We start from the raw sequence: 27,319 nt of genomic DNA, 5'->3' as shown, positions 1-27,319 counted from the left end.
AACTTGTCTGAAAGCCTGAAATAAACCAGAAAAAATTCAAGAAGTCACGAACAGAGGGAAAAGTGTCTGTCTCATTGGCGCTTCTTGTGGGACGGGGAAAGAAAGTGCAGCATACAAAAGAGAACCAAGCCCTCGTTCGGATTCAGTCTTTGTTCAGGCAGTGCTGAATTATTTACTCGTGTGTTTAAAAGATGTCTCACGGGAAATTGGGCATGAGCTCTTCAGTGTCTTTCTTTCAGGTTTATAAAGATATGTTTTACTTTTATAAAGTGTATGATGCATATACAGACAATTTTAAATGAAAGGTTTTCTTCCCAAAAATAAAGAGAGGGGTTGAAAAACAGACTCGTTTAGTAGGTCCTTTTAACTGAATTCTTTTTGTTGTGGTGTCTATCTTTGTCCTGACTTCTCACCCAAACCCCACTGCTTCCTATCATTAAAAATGATGCGAGGCAGTATCCAGCTGTACACGTCTGCGATGGTCTTATGTGTTATGGCATTCAAATTAAATGTAAAATACTCTGTGTTGTATGATTTCAACACTGCATTCATTAAAGGTGCTACATTATCCCTTTACAGGTAAATTTACCGTTTGTGGAGTCAAACGATAATGAAGTTTATTGAGTCTGCATTGAGAATGAAAACACTTAGAGGTCATGAATCACTGTACCACAATATACTTCAAAACCTTGGCTTAGTTTTATTTTGTACTCAGCACAGTTGTCATTATGTGGGAAGTTCTCCGTGTGCTGACTCATGCACATTTCACAAGGTTTGTCGGCGGCCTGGTTTTAGTGTTTTGTCTGTCTCAGTCAGGGATATATGAGTTCTGAGTACATGGGATACGAGTCTTCGAGGCAAAACGCAGATTTGCTATCAAGGTTGCACCAATGTTGTTAAGGAAACGGGTTAGTTTATGTTAAAGCAGCAAGGTCATGACATTATTTGAAAATTTAACCTGCATTCATCTGGCATCTCTTTGAAGCTTTTTTATTTAAGTCATACTTAATTTTTATTAACCACTGTGATGAACAAGATATTTTTACCGAAGTTATCACCATTTTAACACTTCATTAGCTATTTTTCTCCTTATTTTGGGCTGGATAATTAGAGGTGATGTGTGCTTCATGCTAGTATCAGAAAACCCCTTCCTTTTAGGTTTATGATGCCTGGATTTTGGGTTCATTATACAGCGCTTAGACGATCGGAAGACTACATAGTTCAAAGTCATTTGACACGAAAGCTGTCACAGTGGAACTAACTCACATTACTTCTCTCAGTATTCCTTTGATTAAGTATCAGTGCAGTTTTGCACCGCTTCTGTTAAAAAAAAAAAAAATCATCTCATACTGGCAATTTTGTTCTGGAAAATGCCCATAGATAAAAGTGATGAACCTCAGAATAACAAACCATTTTTCCTTAGCAGAGCTCAGACAGTCACAATCAAACCACAAGACTCTGGCAAGCCGTACATTTACATAGCGGCTTATTCAGTCGGATCATATTTCATGAATACATGAGCATTTTTTTTTCGATGAAAGTTTAAAGCCTGTAATATAAATGTGATCTGTCCTCACGGCAACTATTAATGACAACAGCAACATTGTATTATATAAATAACCAAGTTCATTGACCAATACTTTTTGTGCAGGTTAACTGTAAATGTAATTTTTCTTCCCCGGTTAAGTCTGGGGAAGAATCTTATCTACGATAAGGATAGAAACGGTTCAGTTCTCGTGATGATATCCTGAATAGCCCAGTGGGAGAGTGGGGAGTGAGGGTGCATGCAGCCGATCAGTGTTGCAGTGAAACAGCGGCCATGCTGTGAGAGAGATGGCTTTTCTCTGTGACGGTCCAACTGTGATCCATGGGTCTGTAAATGAAACAAAGGGAGGAGGAGATCTGGACTTTACATCTTTAAACCCCCAGTTGCCTTCCTTGGCATGTCTGCTGAAGTGGTGAGGCAGACGGTAGTAGGAAAAAAAAAAAAAAGCGTCAATGGATAAACAACAACGACTTGCTGATAATGCTTTTGAAAGCACACTGGCATTGCTTCCTGCTGTTTGTGAATTCATCAGACCCCACGCTGAGCCACTGGTGATTTGTAAATATAGGCACCTCATCCTATGTAGAGGTGTAAATGGTGGATGGTTGCAGACACACTATTTTCTCTGCCCTCTGTGGTCCTCGTGGGTGGGATCTGCCTGGTCCATCTTCCATTATTTTCCGCATTAGTTTTATTAAGTGCCCGCTTGCAATGCCAGTAGTCTTGTCATGTGTTCAATGCTGCTGCTGAATTGACCTTGCCTTTCTTGTGAGAAGGCTGTTTTGTGTATTAAGGTGAGCTGGCCTGTTATAAAGCCGGGGAGGGAGCAGAAGCCCTTGTCTCAGCCCATACCCTGACACCAGAATTTCACATTTATTACTGTGAAGGAGCGAACAGGCGTAACTTACACACCTTTATTAACGCTAACCAAATTGGATGTAATTGTATTATGAAATATAAATATATAGGAAGAAATGAGTATCATTTTCTTTATGGGCGTAGTTATTTACTTTCAGTTAGTCTGGCTGTGTACACATCAGAAGACACATTGGAGGCTCCTGCAGTAGGTGGAGCTCTTGTGTCGGATTTTGATATTGCGGCTCGGTTCGCTTGCTTATGAAGGACAATTGCCTCTGTGGGTGCTCTGTCCCACATCCTGCTGGCATTTTAAAATGCAAAAAGAGAAGAGCTTTACATGCCCTCAAATTGTTTTCAGCTATAATGTCGTAGTGTGTGTGATTTCTAGCTTTCCATGCTACAGTTTAAAAGGCTGAAGCCCGAGATGTTTTCCAGTGTGACGTTTTCCAGGCAGGACGGCAATATCCGTTATCGGTGAGTAGTGTGACATTTTAGTAGCCCGTCACTGTAATTTTCCAGTGAATTTGACAACGAAGCATAACCTGACATGCAAAAGGAGGACATGCAAAATTTTGTATTTCTTTCTTTGTGGCATTTACTAGCTTACAAGAAGACCCGCTTTGTTTGGGGGACACATTTGTCTAAGTGATTCTTCTCCACTAAATAGGGATGAGGATAGTAACCGGTTAGATAATTAGTTAATCTTTGAGAATTCTGATGATTGTCTAAAACCAATCGTTAGATTATTAATGGCATGAGGTAAGTCAGACAACAAACTGCACTGCTGGGTTGTAACCAGCAGAGGCACCATTGATTTAGTTCTATTTTGGAACAAGCACGATTATCTCAACTATGCTATTTGTTACTATAATACTGTCCCTGAAAGGAAATTACATTGACATTGCTGTGCAGCCTGAGTCGAGTGCATGTTTTATGCCTTGCTAAAGAGCGCATCAACTGTAATTGGTAATGTATAAATTTCAAACACGAATTAGTTAATTGATGTGACTCCAAGGTTGCTAACCCTACACGAAAAAGTGTTATTGATATATTTTGCTACGCTTCACAACTTGGTGAAAAACCTAAAAAACAAATTGAAGTGTACTTTACTGTACTGTACCAATTGTGGAAATATGGAATAATGTGTGTATGTGTACGTTTTATGTATTGGTACACGCGACTAATTTCTGTCTTTGTCCTCCAATCACCTTTGTGAACAAGAACAAACTGTCCCACCCCCACGTTAGGGCTGTCCTCCTCCTTCTTTCTGCCCCCCTCTTCTCCCCACCTTGCACCATCTCCACTCCGTAATCTACCGCAGGCCCTTCATCTCTCTGGCCTGTCAGCGTGCTTTTTCATTTGGCTTGTTGCTACAGGGGGCTTGGCGCTGGCAGATTACAACTCGGCAGCCAGTCATTTTCGATTTATCAGACCCCCCCCCCACACACCTCCCTTCCTGCCACCTCTTTTTTTCCATCTCTCTCTCTCTCTCTCTCTCTCTCTCTCTCTCTCTCTCTCTCTCTCTCTAAGCCAGCATCAGTGAAAAGACATAACCATTCTTCATCACCCCACTGCCACAAGTCCACCCTCTCTCCGATACTTGCCATATTCCATATCGTCCTTTTGACATCCAAATAGAAAAATCTGGACATAAAATATTATGGCAGTTGAAGCTTGTCACTGGTGATAACCTAGGAAAGTGCCAAGTATTGATCCTGAATCACTTGAGGCATTTAGTTGATTGCATTGACATAGCTTGTTCGGGGTCTTTAATATTATGGTTAGCGGCCTTGTCTTGGACCCTGGTGAAAGATCAAACTATAATCTATTTCAAGATGTGGTGCGCTAACTAAAACATGTTGCAACTACAAAATAACAAAATCCAAAATGTTGTGCACCTGATTTTTTTGGTTAAGGGTCCAGCATTACTCTCGCAGAATCTCCCAGACGAAACACAAAAAGAATAAGGGCATGGTAACGAGGAGTAATATTTTTGTCTTGCGAAATTCTCTGATGGCTCGTGAAAAACGCTACTACATAACAGAATAAGAGCACTAAGCCACCTACATACAACATGTAGTACTTGGCTCAGCTATAAATGGTCCCCCATCTGTTGTAATTTGCGACACACGAGACAGTTTTTTGTTCAGCGGTCGACTCAGTGCTGAATGTTGTGGGATCTTCCGTGGCCTGTAGGTTTCCTCAATAGCTTTCCTAAAAGCTTTATAATCTTAAATGACAGTACAAGAGCAATATAACGCTCATGACATTGGGCGGTTCATGTTCTCAATAAAAAAGGTGATCCTGCTATTTTTGATGACACAGATGTTTTATTTTTTTTCTAATCTGGAAGGCAGAGTACATTACAATTTTTTTTTTGTACTACAGTTCAATCAGTATGCGAACAGTAAAACGTGATACACGAACAGGGTCTTCAAGGAATCAAGGGAGAATCATAACAATGTGGACATCCAGTCAGTAAGTACACAATATTAACACATCTATTTAAATTTTCAAAGTTAATCATCGATCGAATAATCAGAGCTTGGTTAGAGGAAAAGCGCGTTATACTTTATGAGCTGCTTTCAAACTGTCAAGCACGATTACAGGGGTCCTTGGTTTATGTTGGAGTTACCTACTACAGCAGCAACGTAACCCAAATTATGTGGTTATCTATCACCAATGCAGTTGAAACGTCATCCATCACCCAACCATCTATGATCATCCATCTATCCATCCTCTATTCTATCACTTCTATTCTGCTTATCCTCACTATTACAAAAAAAAATGCTAGGACAGAAATAAATATCTAATGAAAAGCAGTCACTGCAGCATTCACGGTGTGTTTTTTCATTGTTGCACAAAGTACACAAAGTGGTTTATTGTACGATGTTCCTAACGACGAAATGACGTATGTCGGGACAATCGTAGAATCAGGACACCCTGTATATAAATACAGGCGATCCTCTGGAAAAATACACACTTGTGGACCTGGGGGAAATTTTCAAAGCTGGGTTCCCATATTACCAGCTGTTTTAAAACATTTTTGCTGAAGTTTCAATGCCCGCAAAATTATGTGTTCTGTGACTGTGTAAGCAGCCAACCTGCTAAAAGAAAGAGCAGTCTTCTTTTGTCATTACAAAATTTGTTTCTACATTTTTCTGTTCTTTTGTAATTATCAAAGAACAAGAACACCAGTTTCTCACCAAATGAAAGAGAAAATGGTCTTTAGTACAATAGGTTTTTTTTTTCATGGCTATGCATCACACAACATCATTTTTCCATTCTTGTGCTTTTGTGTCCAACTGTATTAGAGGAATGACTGGAAATGATATTTCTCTGTGCAAATCTGACCCCTTGCTACCAACCAGAGCAACGCAAGTACTGTGTGCTACATTTTTATGACGCATCATTTCAGTCTTACTATAAGGTTAATGGACAATGATCTTTCATCATCTTGGCTTTATCTACCACCTTACATCTGTATCCAACAGAGTGTTTGTGAGTGTTTCGTGTGAATAACCTCTCATGATGATCATTTCACCTGCAATTATGTCGTTTCACTGATTTTGTTATCACCAGTTGCTGGTTGGTTAAGAGCTGCCAGACCAGATGTTTGCTTGCATAATCCTAACAATCCAGACTCTGCATATTTTATTATTGTAGTTTTATAACTTGATAACAGCAGATGGGAATGTTGAGAAGGCAGTTAGATGAGGACATTTACTGCAGAGATTACTAATGATAGAGCCGGCCTTGGGCACGCACTCAGGTCAGCCGAATAGGAAATGTATATTTTGCCGTTATTTTTACAGCCTCTCTAATCCCCTGAATAGTAGTACAGATGTAGCCAAATGGAGCTAAGGTGAGATAGTATCGTTCATTTTTGTTTATGCCAGTACTCGAGGCACATCACTGAGCATCTGTCCACAATATCCATCTGCTGACAACCAATCAGCAGATGCCCTCCTGACATTCACGTACCATGCTTTTTATTTAGTAGTCAAAATTCTCTGCATGAACATGAGGATTTCATCAGCGGTCAGATTTAAATCTTGTCATACATGACTCAGTTATCAGAGTCAATGTTGTATTACCTCAACCAATTTGCGTCGTGTTTTTTACGATCTTACAGAGTCATTATAAACCAATTGAATTTCTTTGCTTTCTCAACTGAATGGAGGTGGTGATGATTTTGCTGACATGTGGCTAAATTGTCTCAGACATAATCCAGATAATGCATATTCTGCCATTGTTGCATTTTCCTGCTTTCAACAGAGCCCTTATTACAGGGTTAGTATCTTACTGCTATTTATATAACATGAACCATATGTATTTTTTTTTTCTAAACTAGAAGCTTTGTCTATCGTATTACTACCACACATGAGCTGTGCACAAGGCTTGACCCAGTGTTAAGTGTCTGTGCTAAATTTCATTGCATTCATCTACTGGAAGTCCTGCCAATATACTGGCAGCGAGTTCCTGGAGGAAAATAAATGGCAATAAAACAGAGAAATGATAGCCCCTGAAAGACGTTAGAAGAGGTCTTTTTCTCTCTTGTCTTTTTTTCCATACCACTTTTTATTGTGGCCGCCCATACTGTGGAAGCATTTTTTTTGTTTGTTTTTTTCTTCTTTTTCCCCCTCTGGCACACTAGTTGTGGCTATAGTTGGATGGGTCTCTGAAAGCCAATATTGAAGTAATAACTTTGTAGCACAGATTGAAGAGCTGGGGAGCCATGCAATTAATTGCGCACACATTTTTTTGATGAGTAGTTTTGTGATGATGAGCATTCATCTGGTCTCATAGCCATCCTCCCCCTCCCTTTTAAGGGATTTGGAGGTGCATAAAGTGAGCAGGGGGTTATTTTACTGTCATGCTTGGCCTCTATAACAAGATGTTCAGAAATGATCTGAGAGTGCAGGTCTCCTGCTGCCCTCCTCTCCGCACTAACTTTTCCCCACTAGCGGCTTTCATTATTAAATCTGGGAATTGTCCACATAACTCTGCACCAGACTACAGCATTATATGACCATTTGTGATAGAGGAGTGGGGTGCATGTGAAGCAGGCCAGAGGATGGATGTTAAAAGCATATTGATTTTTCCGTAATGTCGTCATAAATCAAGGATTTATGGCAATAGATAAATGCAGCCACAAACTTCAGTAGCCTCGAGCTTGCGGTGGAGGAAATGGAGTCCTTAGTATGACTGATGAGATCAAGACAGTGTTCTCAGCCATGCATTCCCCCCCATCCTCTTGTTCTGCCCCCCAAGCCTCCATTTGCCACTCTGCTCAGGATGCTTTTACCCTGCGGCTACTGTGACTAGTCCACAGTGGCTCATATCCTTGCTATGGCTTCACATTCCAGCACAGAAGCTACAAAAGCCACCTCTGTGGCCTTACTGATCTATCCCCTGCTTTGAAAATGATGTCTGACAAGGTCTCCAGAGATTCCTTCTACACAATGATGTTAGAAGAGAGGAAATAGCGCTTTTCCATGGTTATGAACCACTTTTATCCAGATATGAATGACATCTTAACCACAAATAAACATGCTTGGAATGAATGTCTGATATGTCGGTTGAGTTCAATTCCAATTCTTCCCCTTGGTCGTCATTTCACCCTTTAGCCCTTGGTTTTGAACGTTAATGAGGACAAATGGGTGCCCCGATGCTCTGTAAGGGTTAGGGGAAGGCCTCTAATGTAAGGGTTTTACAGCCCTTGAAACGAAGACTAACAGAGACCTCACTTGATACCATGAAGACTGAGATTCCGCCTGAGCTGATTGACAAAAAGGTATGGAAAACGTTAAATTTTCTCACAAGACAGTGGAATGGACAAAGAAAGATTTTTACGCAAAGTAGGTAATTAAGCATATTTATTGATTTTGTCTTCATAATTTTTTTTAAAAATCAAATATCCAAACATTTCCTCCAAATGGAAATATTAGCCAAGTTTTGACTTGTTGATAAATAGTTCAACATAACAATCTTGCTAATAGCTATACGGATGTCAGACTATGGTGACAAATTCACAACTGGACTTCCCTCCAATGCACTTCATTTCATGAATGATTGACAGAATAATAAGACAGCTATCTTTACATTCAGAACCAATGTGAGCAAATGTATCCTCGCTAGTCATTTCACTTTTGAGTACAGTTCTGTAGTGTTTGGTTTCCAGGCATCTTAACTGCATAGTCACACACATTAATCCAGATTTCCTCCTCTATTCCAAAAACATGCATTAATTGGGGACTCTAATTTGCCACTAGGTCTGATTGTGAGTGTGAGTGCGACTGTTGTCTGTCTCCATGTGCCCTTGCAGTGGCTGGCAACCAGTTCAGGGTGTACGCCTCCTGCCCCTTGACAGCTGGGATAGGCTTCAGCACCCCCGCAACCCTCATGAAGAATAAGCGGCTAAGAAAATGGATGGATGGCATATTGGAGTAGAAAAAAAATGTCACATCTGCCTATGACACAGCCAGCAAATGATGAGGGGTGGTAATATAGCAGTGTCGAGTGGCATCCCAGTTGGTGGATTTTTTTTTCCCCCCAACCTTTCATCCACACCCTCCAAACAGAAAACAGGAGGGGAAAAGTAGAGAAAAGGCTAAGGGGACGAAATGGGATGGAGCCTTAGTCGTCTTGATTAACTAACAGTGATATTAAGGAGTATCTTCACACTGGATGCTTGCGACCTTTTTTGCCCCCACACAGAGCTAACAATAAACAAATCTGGGGCAATGGAAGCAAAGGGCTGATGCTTAGTGACAGGATGCGACGGTGTGTGGCACAAGGACTTATGGGTGACGCGAGGGCCAGGCGGGACTGCTGTCTGTGTCAGTTAGAGCAGCTGGACCTCGGAGCACAGCAACGGGTCAGCGTCCGGCCATGCTGGTGGGCTTTCCACACAGCCGCTGTCTGAAAGATGTCGTAGCTCCTCTCGTCAGCCCTCTTACAGGCCCTGACGAACCCTAAGGTCCCCTTTTCACTTCCCAGTCTTATCCGATAAAGCTTGCTGATTGTTAAACCAGACCAGCACTTTCCAACTGTTTATGTCAAGCAACTCAAGGTGATTTTCTATATGAACTGTGCGGTTGATTTACATTAAGACTTTAAGGGGTGTAATTAGCTAAGTTTGTTTTGTAATGTATGGCAATTGGGCTCCCAAAGGCTACATGTAAGATCCCACGTCAACTAGAATTCCTCAAGTTGTTCATTTTAACTGCAGAGTTGCAAGCCTTGTGAGCAGTTTAATAACCATAGTATATAGACCTCTGAAGGCAGCATAAAAGGAGATATTCAAAGTGTAGTCAGTGGAAACCAATGAGTCCGACTATGCCCCAGGAAATAGACAATTTATTATCAACGATGCTTCCCAGTGAGTGGTTATCTATAAAACTTTCATGGTTCTCCCTCAGTGGCAAGCAGCCATAAAATTTCCCAAATGAGGGACTTGTTAATTTACTTGTTAAAGCAAATTAAAAATTCATAAGTGCTTTTAGGTAAATGAGATCCTCTTTCATTGCTGCGCTAGTGGAATTCTCACTGCCAGATCCTGCGAGTACAGGTTAGCTGTTCTGAGAGACGCACAAGAACAATAAAAGATGTTAAACTGTTCTGGATTTTATTACTGCCGAGATCTGAAGCTGCCGCTGTGCGTAACTAAGGGAAGCCAGAAGTTGAAGGCAAAAGAATCCCACAGACGCTCGAATTGAGAAGGCTGCCCTCTAAACTCCCTGCCTTCTTTTTTGTCTCATGAGGAGTATGAGGTTGTTGGCTTGCTAGGTTGGATGCGTATGACTCAGTCTAAAATGTTTTTTAATAAGAAATGTTTGTAGGGCCTATTTTAGTGCTTGATTGTATCAACTGTAACCTCACATTATTTGAGAAAAACCCACTGTTTTAGTCAAATTTCACAATGGTCATGATGAGATGTCTTTCAGTAAGTGAATAATTTGCTCGACACTGCACTCTAATAATGAGAGGAAAGTGCAGGTTTATGTTTGCATATATGAACGTTAATACATTCCACATATATGTTGCCCCTTTTTGTCCATAGTATATTTGTGTTGGAACAAGGCAGCCCTATGGGAGACACATGCCAGTGCAAACTGTAGGACAAACTTTGCCGAACAAGTATGAGCGCTCATCTAAATAATTCCATTCTGGATTGGCCATGGCCCAGGTTAACAACGTCCTCCCCAGGCACAGTTAACTTGCAGGGCGCCGATGGAAATTCAGCTACTGAGGGTCAAAGACAAAGTAGAGGTGGAAAGCGGGTTCTTGGGCAAAAAGAAAAGAGGAAAACACAGAGCCTAGAATACAATGTGGGGACTTTGAATGTTGGAACTACAACAGGAAAAAATCAGGAGTTGTTTGACATGATGATAAGGACAAAGGTTTTATGTGTCCAGGACACCAGGTGGAAAGGCTGCAAGGTGAGAATTTTAGGGGCAGGTTTTAAATTATTTTACCGTGGTGCAAATGGGAAGAGGTATGGACAAGTGGTTATTTTAAAGGAAGAGGTAGGTAAGAATGTCTAGGGCGTGAAAAGGGTATCAGATCGGATGATGAGACTGAAGCTTGAAATTGAGGTTATTATGTATAATGTGGTCACTACAGCCACGCTACCCTGAGAACGCCTGATCTCGTCAGATCTCGGGAAAGCTAAGCGGGTTTGGCGCTGGTTACTACTTGGATTGGAGACCGTCTGGCATCTGGTGTAAAAACTGTGCCAAACAAATATGCGTTCATCTAAGATGACATGCTGTGGTGACCCCTAATGGGACAAACCGAAAGGAAAACAAGAACAAGATGTATAATGTGGTCAGTGATGGTGTAGTGGAACATGCGCCTGACTATGGTGCGGGCAGTGTGGGATCGATTCCCGCTCAGTAATGGCATTGATATCTGCCCTGCGACTGACTAGCGACCTGTTCAGGGTGTAGTCCGCCTTTTGCCTGAAGCGAGCTGCGATAGGATCCGGCTTTCCCGTGACCCTTGTGAGCATAAGCGCTTTGGATGATGGATGGACGGATGTACAATGTGATTAGCAGCTATGCCTCACAGGTAGGATATGATCAAGAGGTGCAAGAGAATTTATGGAAGGAGATAGACAAAGTAGTTCTGAGCATCAGTGAAAGTCATGATTGGTGCAGATTGTATTGGACATGTTGGTGAAGGTGATGCAAAAATCATGGGTAAGTATGGCATCCAGGAAAGGAACTTGGATGTTTGAGACAGTGGTGAAGCCAGCCGTAATGTAGAGATTAGAGACAATGTCAATGAAGACACAGCAAGGTTGGCTGTTTTGGAGAAAAGGTTAGAGAGAACAGATTTTAAGGGTTTAGATACATTCAGAGAGATAGTGAGTATTTTGTTGGAAGGATAATGAAGATGGAGCTGCCAGGAAAGAGAGAAGACAACAGAGAAGGTTGATCAGTGTATTGAAGCAAGACATTAGTTGCCAGTTGGTGTTTGAGCGGAAGATGCAGGAGATGGGAGCACATGGAAACAGGAGACATGGTGTGGTGACCGCTAACAGGCCAAACTGAAAGGAGTAGAAGATTTCTATTGTAACAAAGGGCCAATACTGTTATTGGATATGTTCAATATATTGGATGATATCTAACAGATTAGCCATTAACCGATACATTGGTCAATATAAGAGATGAGAACATTGATATATACAGGATATATAATTACTATACAAGAACACAAATTCTTATTTCACCCAAAATTGCATTCAAGGCAAAGAAGCATAACGCTACTAAATTAAAGAATTGTAATTCGTTACACTGTCAACATAAGGAGTGGAAGCTACATACTAGTCCGATGTTGGAGAAAGAAGGACGTGAATGAACAATTCCATACATTTTTACTTATCACACCTTGCTGCCTATGTTACCCTTGTTAGGAAGCAATTTGTTTCTTGCTGTAAATAAAACTTATTTTCATGTGAACAGGCTGAAGCCATACAGATTATTTGGCATGCTGTACAACAGTACCAACCCTGCTCGGCTCCACTATACCTGACTTTACTGACAGTATTTAAGAGGACGCTTTGTTCTGAATAGTACCGTGCGATCATTTAAACAAGACAGGTAGTGACAATAGAAGAGAAGTGTCATCATTTCTGTATTTACTTTTTTTTTATTTGGTTGTTGGTTATGGTTAAGGACTCTGTTTTTATTTCAAAAAAAAAAAAAACACTGGGTAGTAAGTACAGACTTGTTTAATACTGCAGCATTCAGAACTAAGCCTCAGCAAAAACGTTTATTATTTCTTGACATGTGGTTTCATAATTACGTTACAATGACTACTCGACCAATGAGGTACCCACATTGGTTTACATCATCCTTTCGGTATTGACTTTGCATTTGTACAAAACATGTACGTTCGACTGTGGCCAAATACTGAAGTACTGTTCAGCATTTCTATGTTTTGTTGCTCCAACCTTTTACTGTTTTATGCTCTGAAGACAGGCAAACTACATACTGTATATTTTTCCACAGGTGTTTATTTGACATTACTTTAAAGCAATAGTTCACCTCTCCTGAGCATAGATCCCAGTGAATTTCCTTTAACAAAACTATTAAAACAAAACATATATTTAAAAAAATGGTGGGCTTCTCTTCACTTGGTCAAAACATATATTAACTAATTTTTCAGTGTCAAAACAAGCAAGGCATTCAAATGAATCTGATTAAATTTGAATACATATCCCTGTGAGATGTAAATTTGCAATTATAAGTAGTTTATTCATTACTTTGAAAATTCTTTAGACACACAGACATCGGGTAGTCTTTTAATTAGTATTTACATATATGTTTTAGGCAGCATAATGCAGGAAATATGACATTTCCTATGCTTTGTAGATAAGGGTTGGTTACAATAAAGTGCAGTAGTAGTTGTTTGTTATCGATGATAAAACGTGCTTACATGCCTAGTTAGGAGTAATGACATCAGTGCTGTTAATCAGAGAGGATCCACATACCATCAACACAGACATCTCATTTAGATTCAGTATCACTCAAAAGGGCATTAAATTACAGGAGTTTTAATTGCAGTGACCTCCGGCATTTCCTATGGATGTCCCCTCATCCTGCCATGAAAATAAATTCATTCATCATGTGGATATTTTAAAGAGGGAAGTGAATAATAATAAAAAAAAAAAAGTCTAATGTATTCTCTGAAGTAATTTAAAGGAGCTCAGGGGCAAATTAAAGAGAACAAGCTGAGGGATATGTGTTCAAATAGCTGTGTAATCAGGTCCTGAGCTATTTAACAGCCTTGAAAGATGAGCCACATTTTATGAGGATGTCTTGACTGGACAAGTTCTTTTGGAATTACAGTATTCACAGTCAAAGGGGGACAAAAATAAAACACACGATTTAACATTTTATTTGGTAAGGCTCTACTTTTATGCAGTTTAAAGATAGTAGCGTTAGCTTGGTTTTAAATTAGGAAAAAAGGATGCTGTCTGTTTTTTTTTTTTTTACAAACAACATTTTAATTTTTAGTAACTCATGGTTAAATGTGAGGGGTTTCGTTAGGCTATTTACATGTAAAAAGTGCTTCTTCATTTGAAATGACTTACCGAATGAATTAATTTCGTAAGTAGAGGTACCGTTGTAACTTATAACTATGCAAATTTGTTGGGTATCTCCTCAATTAGATCCTACAGATGTTTATAACACACTCCACTTGTACAGCCTTGTCCACGACCTCGGTCTTGCAGGCTTCCCCTCTTGTCCCTGTCCAGTCCTGTTCTATCTTGTCCTGTCCTTCTAGCACATGGTGTAGCACGACTGCCCTATACAACACTCAATTTGAATGTGTCATCGTACCGGCTATATAATCAGCTACTTTCCTCCTCTTTTTTACAGCTAGTCTTTTCTTTTGGTTTCTTTTTCAATCTTATGTAGTTACATTTTCATTCTCATTTTTGTTTGTCATTCCCCTTTAAAAAAAAACAAAAAAAAACCCTTCTGTTTGACCTAACAACTGTAATGCTCAATATCCATCAGAATACAAAGAAACCACATTGGCAGCTTAAAAGGTCATCTCTTCTTCAAACTCTTCCAACATGTAAGGGATACAGGTCCTCCTTTCTGCTTGACCTAACAGTCAAACTGGGCAAAACTGAGAAAGTAAGGGATGGTGTGGTGAATTAAGGAGACAGAGATCACAGACAGTTTGGCCACTTTTTTAGGGGAGGGTGTCAGTAATCATTTTGGATAATTCACCCTTCAGTGGATGAGATGAGCTCATCCACAAAGCTCATCACTCTATGTCAAGTCATATTTTCTTCCATAGAGGTTTTGTAATGGGTACAGACACACTTAATATGTCTGATGTAAGATAGAGTTCATTTCTGTATCCCATGTTGTACTGAGTCATGCATAATGTAGCAACAGCTTTCTCTGCATTTCCAAAGGAGCAGGTTGGGTAATAAGTACAAGCTGTATGATAAAGGCAAACATATTGTGACAAAGGAGGTTCACAGGGTAATGTAATCAGCATGGCTCAAACTCTCCACAAGGAGTCAGTTTCTGGGTCAGAGTGGATATTAGATTATTTTCCTTTTTTCCGTCTAACTGCCCATAAACTCCCCTCAGACAATGTGGCATTTACCCCAAAAGGCGTACAATGTGCTCTGGTTTTGGTGGGAATTAAATGCGTTATATGTAATTAGTGCTATCACAGCACAGGGCATTGGTGGCCTTGGGTCTGTGCACTTGCTGCTTTTGGTTCTCTCCAGCTTTTGCTCATTTCAGTCTGACCACACACACACACACACACACTCACACACTCACACACACACAGCAGTCACTGAGGCCCATCAGGCATTCCCAATGATCCAACTCTCTTATCACACTTAGCACTCTGGCGAATCCACCCGCCTTCTAACCATCATACAATTCTCTCAAGGAATAGGATTCTTTTCACACAACTAATGGCAATGCAAAATGAAACATTTTCATTTTAATTATCTGCTCAACTCACGAGTTCTGTCACTATTCCCCTGCCTTGTGGCCTTTCATCGCACCACATGATGTCCAATACTCTGAAAGAAGTGGGTGGAAAATATACTGTTTATATGGCTCAGTAGCTCAACACCCCCTCTCAAATGGGCGGGAAAAATGTGCAATCATCTTCTTGTCCAAGCTCTTTATGCATGCAGAGCATCTCTCTACTTTTCCTATTAAGTGGCTGAGCCACACTTTACTGCACTGTCCCATAAAACCAGCTTTTTTATGTGCTTTGAAATGAAACCTGCAGTGTTTGTCTGGTCTGCGAGGGACAGCACTTTCTCTGGACTTCAATCCCACACTTGGACAGGGAATAAGCAACCCACCTCCTTCCACTCAGCTCCACTCTCCCAAGAGTCTTTTACTGTTCTCCATATTTTGAAGAGCCTCAGTTGCTTGTTGACTGGCCCGTTGTCCTCTTCATTCTACTCATTTTGCTTCTTTTCCAACTGAGTGTCTAGAGAATAACACTTGAATAGGTCCTGCTGTCTCAGCATGTGGTGTCTGCTGGGAAAGGATAGTGGCTTCATTCGAAGGTTCTGGAGGGGGCTTTGTAACTCTTCTGTGTTTCATGAGCTACGAGTAGCTTCATACTGTGATATCAGATGGCATCATTCATTGGCAAACGTTGTGACGGCCGTTGAATAGACCAAAAAAAAAAAAGACTCATAGACATCTCCTTAGCTCCTGCCAGTTCCCACATATTCATGACCAGAATTCTGCGGGAGGCCTGCTCAGCCCAGTATTATCTGTTCACAGTATAGTTGGAACCGTTTATCATCACGTTGTTAACCTGTGGTATTGTTTTGTGTTCAAGCAGTTGAAGCCAGGACAGAACAAGCGCAAAGACAGCGATAGCGAGAGTGTGAGTGGAGAGTCCAAGCCTTCCATGAGGAGCAGCTCCAGAGACCGACTGACAGATGTGAGTACCAATATGGCTTTTTTATTTTAAAGGCTTAAAACGGCCAGTGATCCAATATCAGTCATAGTCAAGTGGTCTCATATAATGAAAATGTCAAAAGTCCATGCTTTATCTTTTAAGATGCAAAGGGTTAAGGGCAAGCAATGTGTAATGGGGCAGGGGATATCCATCACCCACGATGTGCCTCGTATGTTCACTGTGATTAAATCAAAACAAAGAAAACAAATCTTAATTGATTAAATGGAGTCACCTCATAAATAACGGTCCTGAGTTTGTATTTATCTTTATCTGTCAAGACGGACATTCGCTGAAATAAATGTCACTTTGTTATTAACAAATGTCGCATTAATTAGCTCATACTGTTTTGCAAATATATCACAAAGTATACTCACAAAGGATGGAAGACAAAATGTACCACAGAGATAAATGGGAAAATAAATGTAATCACTCTTCTAAACAGCAATGTGGAAAAGTCTTCATTATTTAATTTCGAGGTCATTATACATGGAGTAAATTGCGTGGGTCACATACAGTTGTTAGCGTTACGAAAAGAAAAAAAAAATGTCCATACAAGGGAGTGGTGCATAGGTGAGGGCATTACATCTTGCATCATCATCATCATCATCTTTCCGCAGGATCTTTGGCGCACATGTAGGAAATTGTTTTCACTGTCCGATGAGTCACTATGACCTCAATAGACCAGTACACTACCCAAAATCCCAGTGGCACGGCTCCTCTATTTGTCATCCTCGATGTGCCAGGAAGTTGCAACTAGTAACTAGGACAGAGCCCTGGGGCACACCTGTTGTGACTGGGGACAGCTGGGAGGTAAATGTTTTAAGTTGAATGAAGTAAGTGCAGACAGAGCAGTTTCAGGGAATTTGGGAGATGCCAGTTGCGATGAGCGTATTGAGGAGGATGGTGAGGGACATGGTGTCAAGAGGCAAAGATCAAGGAGAAGATGGATGTCAAACAAATAGAACTCAGCTGCCAGGAGAAGGTCGTCGTTTATTTCAATGATGTGCAGGGAGTAAAAAACAGAACTGCTTAAACAGGTGGGTTGGGGTTTTCTTGAAGATAAACTGTCTTCAAGTATTCAAAGTTGAATTGTTTGACTTTAATTTAAACAAAAAAATGGGCTATTTTGTCACAAATGTTTTTGTGTGTCACTTTTCACCAAAGGTAAGTTAACAATGTGATGAAATTTCAAATGGTTCCTTTTGCACTGAGTGCAATTCAAGTGTTGTTTCATCATGTACACTCTTCTCCCTATTGTAACAATAAGACCTATGTCTAAACTTGGTTTGGGATCAAGTGATGAATGTCAGCTTTGGTTTCAAAATATTTATATTCAAATCTTATGAACAACCTTGGCAATAGCACATTTAGTTAAAATCTACCTTTTCAAAAATATTTTACATGATGTCCTATTATGCAATAAATAGCACTTAATATCACTGAAGACTACATTTGCATTTCATGCTAATTAGACAGGAGACCAACATGAACACCAGTTTATGGGTGAAAAACAAGCTATTGTTAAGCTAAGGGAAGATCTATTAGAGCCATTACAACAGGTTTTGCTATAGCGCATGCAACAAAATGGAATCTCATGGAAAAAACAAATAAAATACAGATGTATTCAACAACATATGTTGAAGAACAGCAGCATGAGATGACAAAAACATTGTCAGACCTGCAATGAGACCTTAAAATGCTGTGGTCAAAAACCACTTGTAGATAGGATTGAAGATATCACGAGCTACTGTTTTAAGAAGACTTTTTGCATGCAAGTACAGAGGACACTCAGTAGCAAGGAGAATGAAAAGGGTGGATGGGGTCACTGACTTCCCCCGTTGTTGGAGGATGCCAGGCCCACCTTTTCTCAATGTACTGGCTCAGGAACGCAGGACAACAGTTGACTTACATGCATTTGATATGGTTTTCATTCACTAATAAGTTCCGTAGACACGCTAATTCCATGAATTGCCTGTGCTGGAGACCATTAATAAAAGCATACCCTGTAGCTTAAACTAACACTATCAACTCACTCTTTTTTACAGATGTTTAGACATAATTTAAAAAATCCCACCCCACAACTTGTGAATAATACTGGCTTACTCATTACCTACATCCTTTCATGTCCTGCCCTTTTCTCTCCTCTGTCATTGCATGTCTTCACCTGGTGTGTCCCCCGCCCCCATCCACAAATAAGAGATCAATTTGCTTTTAGTGCATTAATTGTCCTCAAACATCTACACTAACTATTGTTCTACTGTGGTTCACACCCTTATTCCCCTTCTCCCCTCTTTCTGTCTCCTAAAACTGTCTCCTGTCCAGATGCATTTTCAATAGACATCAGAATAATTAAAATATTTAAAGAGAAGGAGAGGGAAAATTTGAAACTCCACAGCTGCACGGTAAAAGTATTCCAGCACAGAATGCAGAAAGATCCACCATTTTGCGAGGCCTTGCATCTGAACAGGACAAGTTTAAAAATAAAAGTGAGATAAGCCTGGAAAAAAAAAAATCTATTTTATGGACTCAGAAGACAGCAGAATGTATATGTACTATAGCTACAACTAATTGGGAGATCATTTATTTATTTATATATAGATATATAATATAAATTCATTTATTAATCAATCAGATAATGACAAAAACGTGACACAAAAAAAGGAGTCACAAAAACAACGTTTTAAAATGGCCTAGGCAATCTTCACATTGAAATCAGATAGTGCAGGGGTATTCAAATAAAAATCTTAAAGTGCCATCAAGGAATATTTCAATTAGTCAAAGGTCCATTTATTTGACATCCATCAGGCGACATGCAACACTCCTATAAAAGTCTAAACAAAATACCCACAAATTAAAATAAAATCTCATTTCCATTTTGACATGTATTAAAATAAATACATAAAACAAAATGTCACCCGGTCATGAATCCAAAACAAATATATTCGAACAAACCCATTTAAAGTTCAACTTCAATTTTGGCTCCTCACAAATATAAAAACATAAGCTGATCATAGCAATGTGCAGCTATGTGTGCTCTCCGGAAATGGAGTCACTGTTGCAATACTTTTGTAGAGTGCACCTACACGTGCAGGGACAAGAATGAAGCGGCCACACACATACAGTACATGTTGGTTGAGTTGTGTGAAGAATCTGCAGTGTAACAATCAGATATCTGGCCATAATTAAAGCTGTCAGCTGTGGGGTGAGCTAGTCTTTGAAAAAGACATGGCCGAACAACTGGAGCAAAACTGATTCTACATGTAGCTTTGACGCTTGGTTGGGCATGAAATGAAATAAGTAATTTGACGCTGAAATTGAAATGATAGTTGCCGATTTATGTCAGCCTGGACTATAGCCCCCTCTGCAGTGCACACACTAAACGTGTGAATGACTTTTCACCGCTGTAGCATTATGTGCATAAATGTCCTCATGTAAACAGTCATTTTGTCATCTGTTGAAACGCTAACAAGTCCAAAAGCCATCACATAGGAACTAGGAATTTCAACAGTTTAGCACATTTACTTTGATACTGTTTATGTGCACCTTCTTGTTTTCGAGGATTATAAGTAAGGTTGGGCATTGCTCTAGATTTACGTGATTTCGTGTGGAGAAAATGAATAATCATAAATTAATCAATCATAAAGTATTATTAAAAATAAAATACTACAAGATGAGAACATATCTCTATTCAGCAAATACAGCTGAACTGTACTGTTCTTTGGTAGTTCTTGGACGGGGGGCATTAACACAAAATTAAGTGCTATGTTTATCTATTGTTTTTGGCAAATTGTAGGTTTTCTTGAGCAGAGACACCACAATCCACACTCTCTGGCTTGTTCTCAAGAAGCATTTATCACACTCTCTATAATCTCTTCCACCTGGACTACCGTTTGAGGCTCTCGGGGGGTTAGAAAGAGGCACAACCCTTTTCTCCCCTCGCCTCAAGACACCTTGCAGGCCATAAGCGTGCCATCAGAGGAAGTGCTGAAAGCTGGGAAGCATGAAGACTGACTTGTAGACACACCAATCCCCCTCCCCATTAGTCCCCTGTCACTTTAGACAATCATGCTGTGCTGGGCTTCATTTCAGTTCCCCGCAGGTTACTGAACAAGTCCCCTGCAGCAACATTGTAAAAAACTACTTCACTCATCACAAAGAGGTGCAAGGTGGGGCTTCTATTGCAGAGCTATGCACCCACACTGTAAGGTTTGAAGGAAAAGGAGAAGAGTGGACATAATCTGTTTTGTGAAATAATTTTAAACATTGCTTCAACTATTGTTTGACCATAGTTCTTACTATCTGGTCATTTTCAAGTCTGCTTGCTGTAACATTGTCGCTGCAACAGGATTATGGCATCCCAACAAAGCAAAACAGCACAAGATTATTTAATGTTCTGTATCAGTTTCGATCTATCTTTGACCCAAGCTCTTCATTTTACCATCAGCAATCACAAATATTATTTTGCTTTAGCCCTCCCTTCAATCTCATTGGTCAACGGTGGTCCAATGAAGCAGACAGACTGATTTTTCTGACCTGGTGCAGGGTGGCAGGACAATACTGTATAGGCCAAAGGAGGTCAGCTCTGGCAGCCTTCTCTCTTGCACTCTCCTTCTCTTCTCAGCCAATCCTGCCAGCTCATTAAGGCATACAAATGGCATATCAGGTTGGTTGTGTTTGCCTCAACCCCCAAAACCTCAGCTAAATTGGCAGGCTTAGCTCCATTTCCTCTGAAGTGCTGGGTTCCCTTTCGGGTTTGTTTGAAGCCGACATGGCCGCCATCCCCCACCAGACCCCACCCCTTTCTGTCTGGGTGGCAGGCATTGAGGCAAGCAGCGGTCCCGAGCAGAAGGAGTCATCTGGATCAGGGAGGGAAGGGGAGCTTGGGATGAATCACTCCTGTTTAGCCTCTGTGGCAAGGGGTGAAATGCCATCATTACCCAGCTGCCTATCAAATAAATTGGCAATTACGGGCCTGGGATCGCAAGTAAACAGCGTGTTACTGGGTTTTTGTTTTTTTGTTTTTTCCTACCCTAGGCTCTTGATAGGAGGGGGGGTGCAGTAGAGAGAAGCTTTGGAGTGCTGGGTCAGAGCCCACCGGTTGGTAGAGCACAAAGCACACTATAATGAATGAACCTCTAGATTGAAGTCAGAATTTTAGAGAGGTCTGCAATCTCTTTCAATGTCACCACTGTAACATCCATTCATCGATTCATTTTCTGAGCTGCTTATCCTCACAAGGGTCGCGGGAGTGCTGGAACCAATCCCACCTGTCATCAGTCAGGAGGCAGGGTACACCCTGAACTAGTCGCCAGCCAATCGCAGGTTACAGAGACAGGCAACAGTTGCACTCACAATCACACCTAGGGACAAGTTAGTGTCTTCAATCAATGCATGTTTTGGGGATGCGGGTAGAAACCAAAGTGCCCAGAGAAAACCCACACAGGCATGGGGACAACATGCAAACTCCACACGGGGGGTGGAGGAAATTGGAACATCAGTCCTCAGAACTGTGAAGCCAACACACTATAGCTGTGCCACCGTGCTGCCCACCACTGTCACATGTTGTACCAGATTTTGTGGGAAATTATATAAAATTGAAATACAATTTTCCAGGACATTAATATGAGTAGCCTTTTACAACATACAAATGCTATTTTTCCCTATTATGCACAGTTCTTCACTGCAATCTCAAAACAAATTGTTTGAGCTTGTTCAACTGTTATTACAAATGTCTAAAATGACCAAAAGTAGTACGCTAATGTGATTGCATCACTTTTGTAACACATCACTCCTAACACTTGACTTACCTTTCCCCACAAACGTGGAACGCATGTTGTTTGTATCCCTACCAGTACACGCTGGCTTCACGTGCGCACGAGGTTTTGCTTTCACTGAGGTCTTGGAACCCTGGCTTGTAACGAAACATCTGGAAGTGATGTTGTTTAAAGTCAAGCACATCATCTTCTCGTGTGTTTGAAGTGGTTTCAGCCCTCTACGCTGCCAAAGTCTCTGCCATGGTTTGTGAAACTGGACCTAGTTATTACTGGCGTTCTGGTGAAAACATGACAGCCTCTGCAAAATCCAGTGTGCATGTGGTAAAACCATTATAAATGCCGAAAATACAGCTTTTAGAAGCCAATTACTGTCATAAAGTATATTTGTTGTTATAAAGATCAGTTTTTGATGAAATTTGCCTGCGCCTACAAAACATATTCTTAAAAAAAAAACTTGGCTGTACAAAGTATTCCACATGCTTCTTGTCTGAATGCATCACAGTTGTTTATGGAACATGTGTGGAGTCACTCTGCGTCGCGCTATGCCCATTCCACCTCCTCAATCCATTCTCCAATTATTTCCTGACACTCAGATGTAAATGAGGTCACAGTCACCCTGCATGTCCAGATATGCTGGACAATTTGCTCCAACACAGAACTAGTAATTGCTTGCATCAATTATCTCTTTCTCGTCTGCCTCTAAATGATTTGAAATGTTTCCTATTACAGACAAGATATGGAAGTAGGAATGTTGTACCTATAATGAGCTCATTATCATTGAATATCTTGAAGAACACGCCGTGTGTGTGTGTGTGTGTGTGTGTGTGTGTGTGTGTGTGTGTGCGTGTGCGTCGTGACAGTGCAAAATGAGCAGCAGTCTTTTTGACTTTTCAATAGATTTTCAAGATTGATAATGTCCCAAACCAGGGCAGAATAAAAGCCTTAACACAATTACTTTTTTTTTATTGTATTATCTCTTATATAGATGTAAGTGTAGCTGAAGAAATGACAACTTGACAAAATGTTGGACACTATACATGCCTTGTGATTGACATGCGAGCAGTCTATAGTACAGGCTGTCTATCTTTCAAAGCTCCATTCCACCAATAACCCTGATCAGAATAAATTAGAGGGTGGAACTTGGACAGTTGTAAACTTTAGGAAATGATGTTGAACTACTGTATACTATATCCATCCATCCGTCCATCTTCTTAGTCGCTTATCCTCACCCTCTAACCCTAACCACAGAAACAGTCACGCTCACTCACTAGAGTGTCCAATTAATGTTGCATGTTTTTGGGATGTGGGAGGAAACCGGAGTGCCCGGAGAAAACCCATGCAGGCACGGGGAGAACATGCAAACCCCACACAGGCTAGTCCGGGATTTAACCCGGGACCTCAGAACTGTGAGGTCCAACACTTTCCAGCTGATCCCACTGTTCCACCCTGGATACTGCAATAGTTATTAAAATAAATGTTTGGTAACATTGAGATTATTCCTATCCAAAATCAGCAAGAGTACTTTTTGTTCTACAGTACATGGCAAGTATGATTCTAATCTAAAATTCTAAAATTTAATACACAAGCTCTATTATCCTTATTATAAGTCAGCGTACCATCAAACTTGTTTACAAACCGTTCAAATGTGATTCCTCGGGGTGAAACCGGTACAATCACGATTGGAGTCACAGTTCATTTTACAGTCGGTACAGTAAGGGAATGAAATCTAAAACATAAAATTGTTTCTCCATTGCTTAAACAGTAGCATATTTAAACTGAATATTTAATATGAAATAACAATGAGGCAGACACTCTAACCAGTCGCACCACCATGCCTATCTTAAATATATATATATATTATTTTAGTTAATTGTAGCACCAATCCTTTCTTCTTTTCCAGAAATGAACAATGCACAATGTGCAAGTGCGCACAGCCCAAATCATTATGGGCTAAAAACATCAGCGGGATTTGCTTTTCCTTTGGCGCAATCCAACGAGCTTTGGAAAGTTAAAATGCTGCCGCAAGTTGTGTTTTCACCACACTAGTTATTTTCCATGGTGCACTGATGTTCACAATTGTGTGATGCCGTTTCAGGTGAGTAAACAAGTTGAACTTACTCCTGAAAGTATATCAGCCCTCAAATCAACCTGAGCAATAGGTTTTCTCTGAGGAAGTAGGCCAGTATCAGCAAGCTGGCGTTAAAAACAAGTTCACTTTTCTCTCTCCCTTCACTCTCTTTTATTTAGCTGTCCCTTTCCCACTTTCATCGCCCGCAGTCAGCTTGTTATGAACAGATTGTGACACATCGTGTCATGGCAGTCGGGCAAAATTATGCTTGGTCTCAATTGCCCTGCCAAAATCTCAACAGCCAAATGTCTGTCAGGGGACTGTGAGAGGTCCCTTTGGATGGCTTGTCTAAAAAATGCTGGGGGCACGCCTGCCCGCATGCATCCGTAAATGTTTTACTCAGACTTGCCTGGATCTGCAAAAATATAATTAGAATTGTGTGCAGTGACCTCTGAGGAGCCCTCAGGTTGGCAAAAGATGTTACTAGTTTATCTCTGTTAATTATTTACGACACCCAGAGGCCATAAGATCAAATAAAATTTGACACATTTGCTGAACATTGTGACCTTAACTCTACTTATTATGTTACTATTTATGCAGTAAACCCAGATCCTTTAACTATTGAAAGTGATACACAGTGAGTGGAAGTGGTAAATACTGCTCTGACTGAATGCAATTCCTCTCTGTTGGGGATGATAAATCTATTCTCATGGAAGATTAATGGACTGAAGAAGTGGTGTTGAATGTCATTGTCGAAGGTTGACAGTATTGAGCGCCTGAATCCTATCCATATGTTTTCAGGAATGACATAAATAGGCTCAGCTAGAATCCATTTTGACTTATCAAGCTTAGACCGGTGCCAGAGCCAAGCAGTACGAGCCAAGCTTTCAGGCTCCTTGGCTTCCAAAAACAAATCCCTTTCCACATATTCTAATTCCCACTGAAATTTGCCACAGCCGTACATCACCTCCCTGTTTTTGGCTCGGTTGTGCATTGTGCAGGTTTTGGCTACCTACTACTTCCGCATTTACCGTAACCCGACCCTTTAACCCCAATTTATGATTTCGTACAGGCCCCCCCATCGGGGAGTCTATCCTCTCTTTGTTCCAGCTTTTTTGCATGAGGCCGTTTCAGTGGGGGTAAGTTGAATAAGTGGAGCCCGGAGGAGTCTCCACAGAGGTCTCACTCTGATTAGATGCATGCAGAGCCCAAGGAGAGAGTGCCAGTTGCCATAGCAATGAGAGGAATGTGGGAACTATAGCTGCATGAAGGAGAATAAGGGGAAGTAGTGCTTTCTTTTGTGATGGAGGTCTCCACTGACCACATTTCTACTCCTTGAATGCACACTGTCCAACAATCTGTATACATAAAAACACACACGTACTTGTTTTTTTTTTTTTTTTTTTTTTTTCTCCTTTCTTTACCGTGAAGAGAACCAGAGCAAGAGTGCATGTTTAACTTACAGTGGCCTCACAGGCCCAAACTGGGAGCCACAGAACACAAAATCAGTGACAACGGGAGTCCAGAAGCATCCCCCTCTCATATGATTAACCTCTTGCAAAATCATTCATAGACTCTTACTGTATCTATTTTACTAGCTTATGTATTGTTGTATCCCAAATCCCTTGGCTGACTGAAGGACAATTGTTTACTAATAATATTCAGATGTTACGATCCTAAGAATGATGTCAACATCTCCAAGGAACATTGTGTTTGAGTATATGTTTTGCGTATGTGAAACCTTTCTGTGTGTGTGTGTTGTCCATGTACCAGGGAGCTTAGCTGGGGGGTAAAGGATTTGTGTGGGAGGCTTGTGTTGTGAGTCTGTGTATTGTGTCACGTCCTGTTGGGTTTGGTGGAGAGACAGCAGGGGCAGACAAAGCTGCATGTGGATAACATAAAAAGGCCCATTTGCAACCTGTAATGAATGCTGACCCGAAACAGCAGTTAAATATGATGTTTAACCCAAGTTTCATACAGTTCTATGAAGGATTTTGGAAGAAAAAGAAAAGCAAATCATATGGTACTGAGTGAATCAGAACCCAGTTTTCCATTTTGGCTTGGGCAATAGCTCACTCATCTACTGTATATAGTATGTCACAACACAATCTATTCCATGATTTGAAGTTCTCGTCTTGAACCACTGTTCCCCGTTGTAAAAATTTATAATTTGAATCATTCTAATTCTTCTAATAATCAAGTGTAGAAATAGGTTTACAGTGGTTGGGACTTTTTTTCATCTGTCTGTCTGTCTGCTTGTCCATCCATCCATCCATCCATCCATCCATCCACCTACAATATCTGTGTATCCATTTTGCTGTGTTTCAGTGCTTTGCTGGGGCACATTTTACATCGTTTTATCCACAATTATAATTGGCTTTCATGCTGTATGGCTGGAATACAGTAAATACATTTTTGAGTTCTATTTAGATCTAAATGTCTCAATGTCTAATTTTTTTTCTCAGTTGTTTTGGTAGATTTTTCCACTCAAGCTCTATTTTGGAGCTCCAAGGCAGGAAAGGTAGAGGAAGACCTAGGAGATAATATATTAAGGATGGAAAGACACGACTGCTGGTGTTTGAGAGGAGGGTGCAGAAGAAAGGCATTGATGGAAAAGGATGAAATGCTGTGGCCATTCAGAATCAGGATCATTTTTAATTGGCCAATGGCCAATGGCTAATAGGATAAGCTGAAAAGTTGATGGTTCGTGAGGTTGATTTTTCAGATGTTTCAGAAAACTGAGCATTCATTGATCTAAGGCGGCACTATGGTGCAGCTGTAGAGTATTGGTCTCTGAGGACTGGGGTTCAAATCACACACCCCCACCCCATGTGGAGTTTGCATGTTCTCACCATGCCTGTGTGGATTTTCTCCGGGCACCCCGGTTTCCTCCCAAATCCCAAAAACATATATTAATTGGACACTAAATTGCCCCTAACTGTGATTTTGAGTGTGACTGTTGTCTGTCTCGATGTGCCCTGCGATTGGCTGGCAACCTGTTCAGGGTGTACCCTTTCCGATGACAGCTGGGATAGGCACTAGCACTCCCGCGACCCTGGTGAGGATAAGCGGCTCAGAAAATGGACGAATGGA

At 40.7% G+C, this 27,319-nt stretch overlaps 1 protein-coding gene across 15 annotated transcripts in view; it reads left to right on the top strand.

The window, feature by feature from the left end:
* Positions 1 to 27,319, top strand: part of auts2a (activator of transcription and developmental regulator AUTS2 a) — a 345,092-nt gene that overhangs the window by 132,086 nt on the left and 185,687 nt on the right. For 10 of the 15 annotated variants that reach the window (XM_061802695.1, XM_061802700.1, XM_061802698.1 and 7 more), the window contains one exon: positions 16,262 to 16,366. In XM_061802695.1, the coding sequence (XP_061658679.1) occupies positions 16,262 to 16,366 (105 nt within the window). The remainder of the gene's footprint in view (positions 1 to 16,261; positions 16,367 to 27,319) is intronic. The other 5 variants (XM_061802699.1, XM_061802697.1, XM_061802694.1 and 2 more) reach the window with 1 other exon arrangement.

The sequence above is a fragment of the Syngnathoides biaculeatus genome, chromosome 18 (assembly GCF_019802595.1).
Source record: "Syngnathoides biaculeatus isolate LvHL_M chromosome 18, ASM1980259v1, whole genome shotgun sequence".
Taxonomy (NCBI): Eukaryota; Metazoa; Chordata; class Actinopteri; order Syngnathiformes; family Syngnathidae; genus Syngnathoides; species Syngnathoides biaculeatus.
This window is presented reverse-complemented; position numbering and strand designations above follow the sequence as displayed.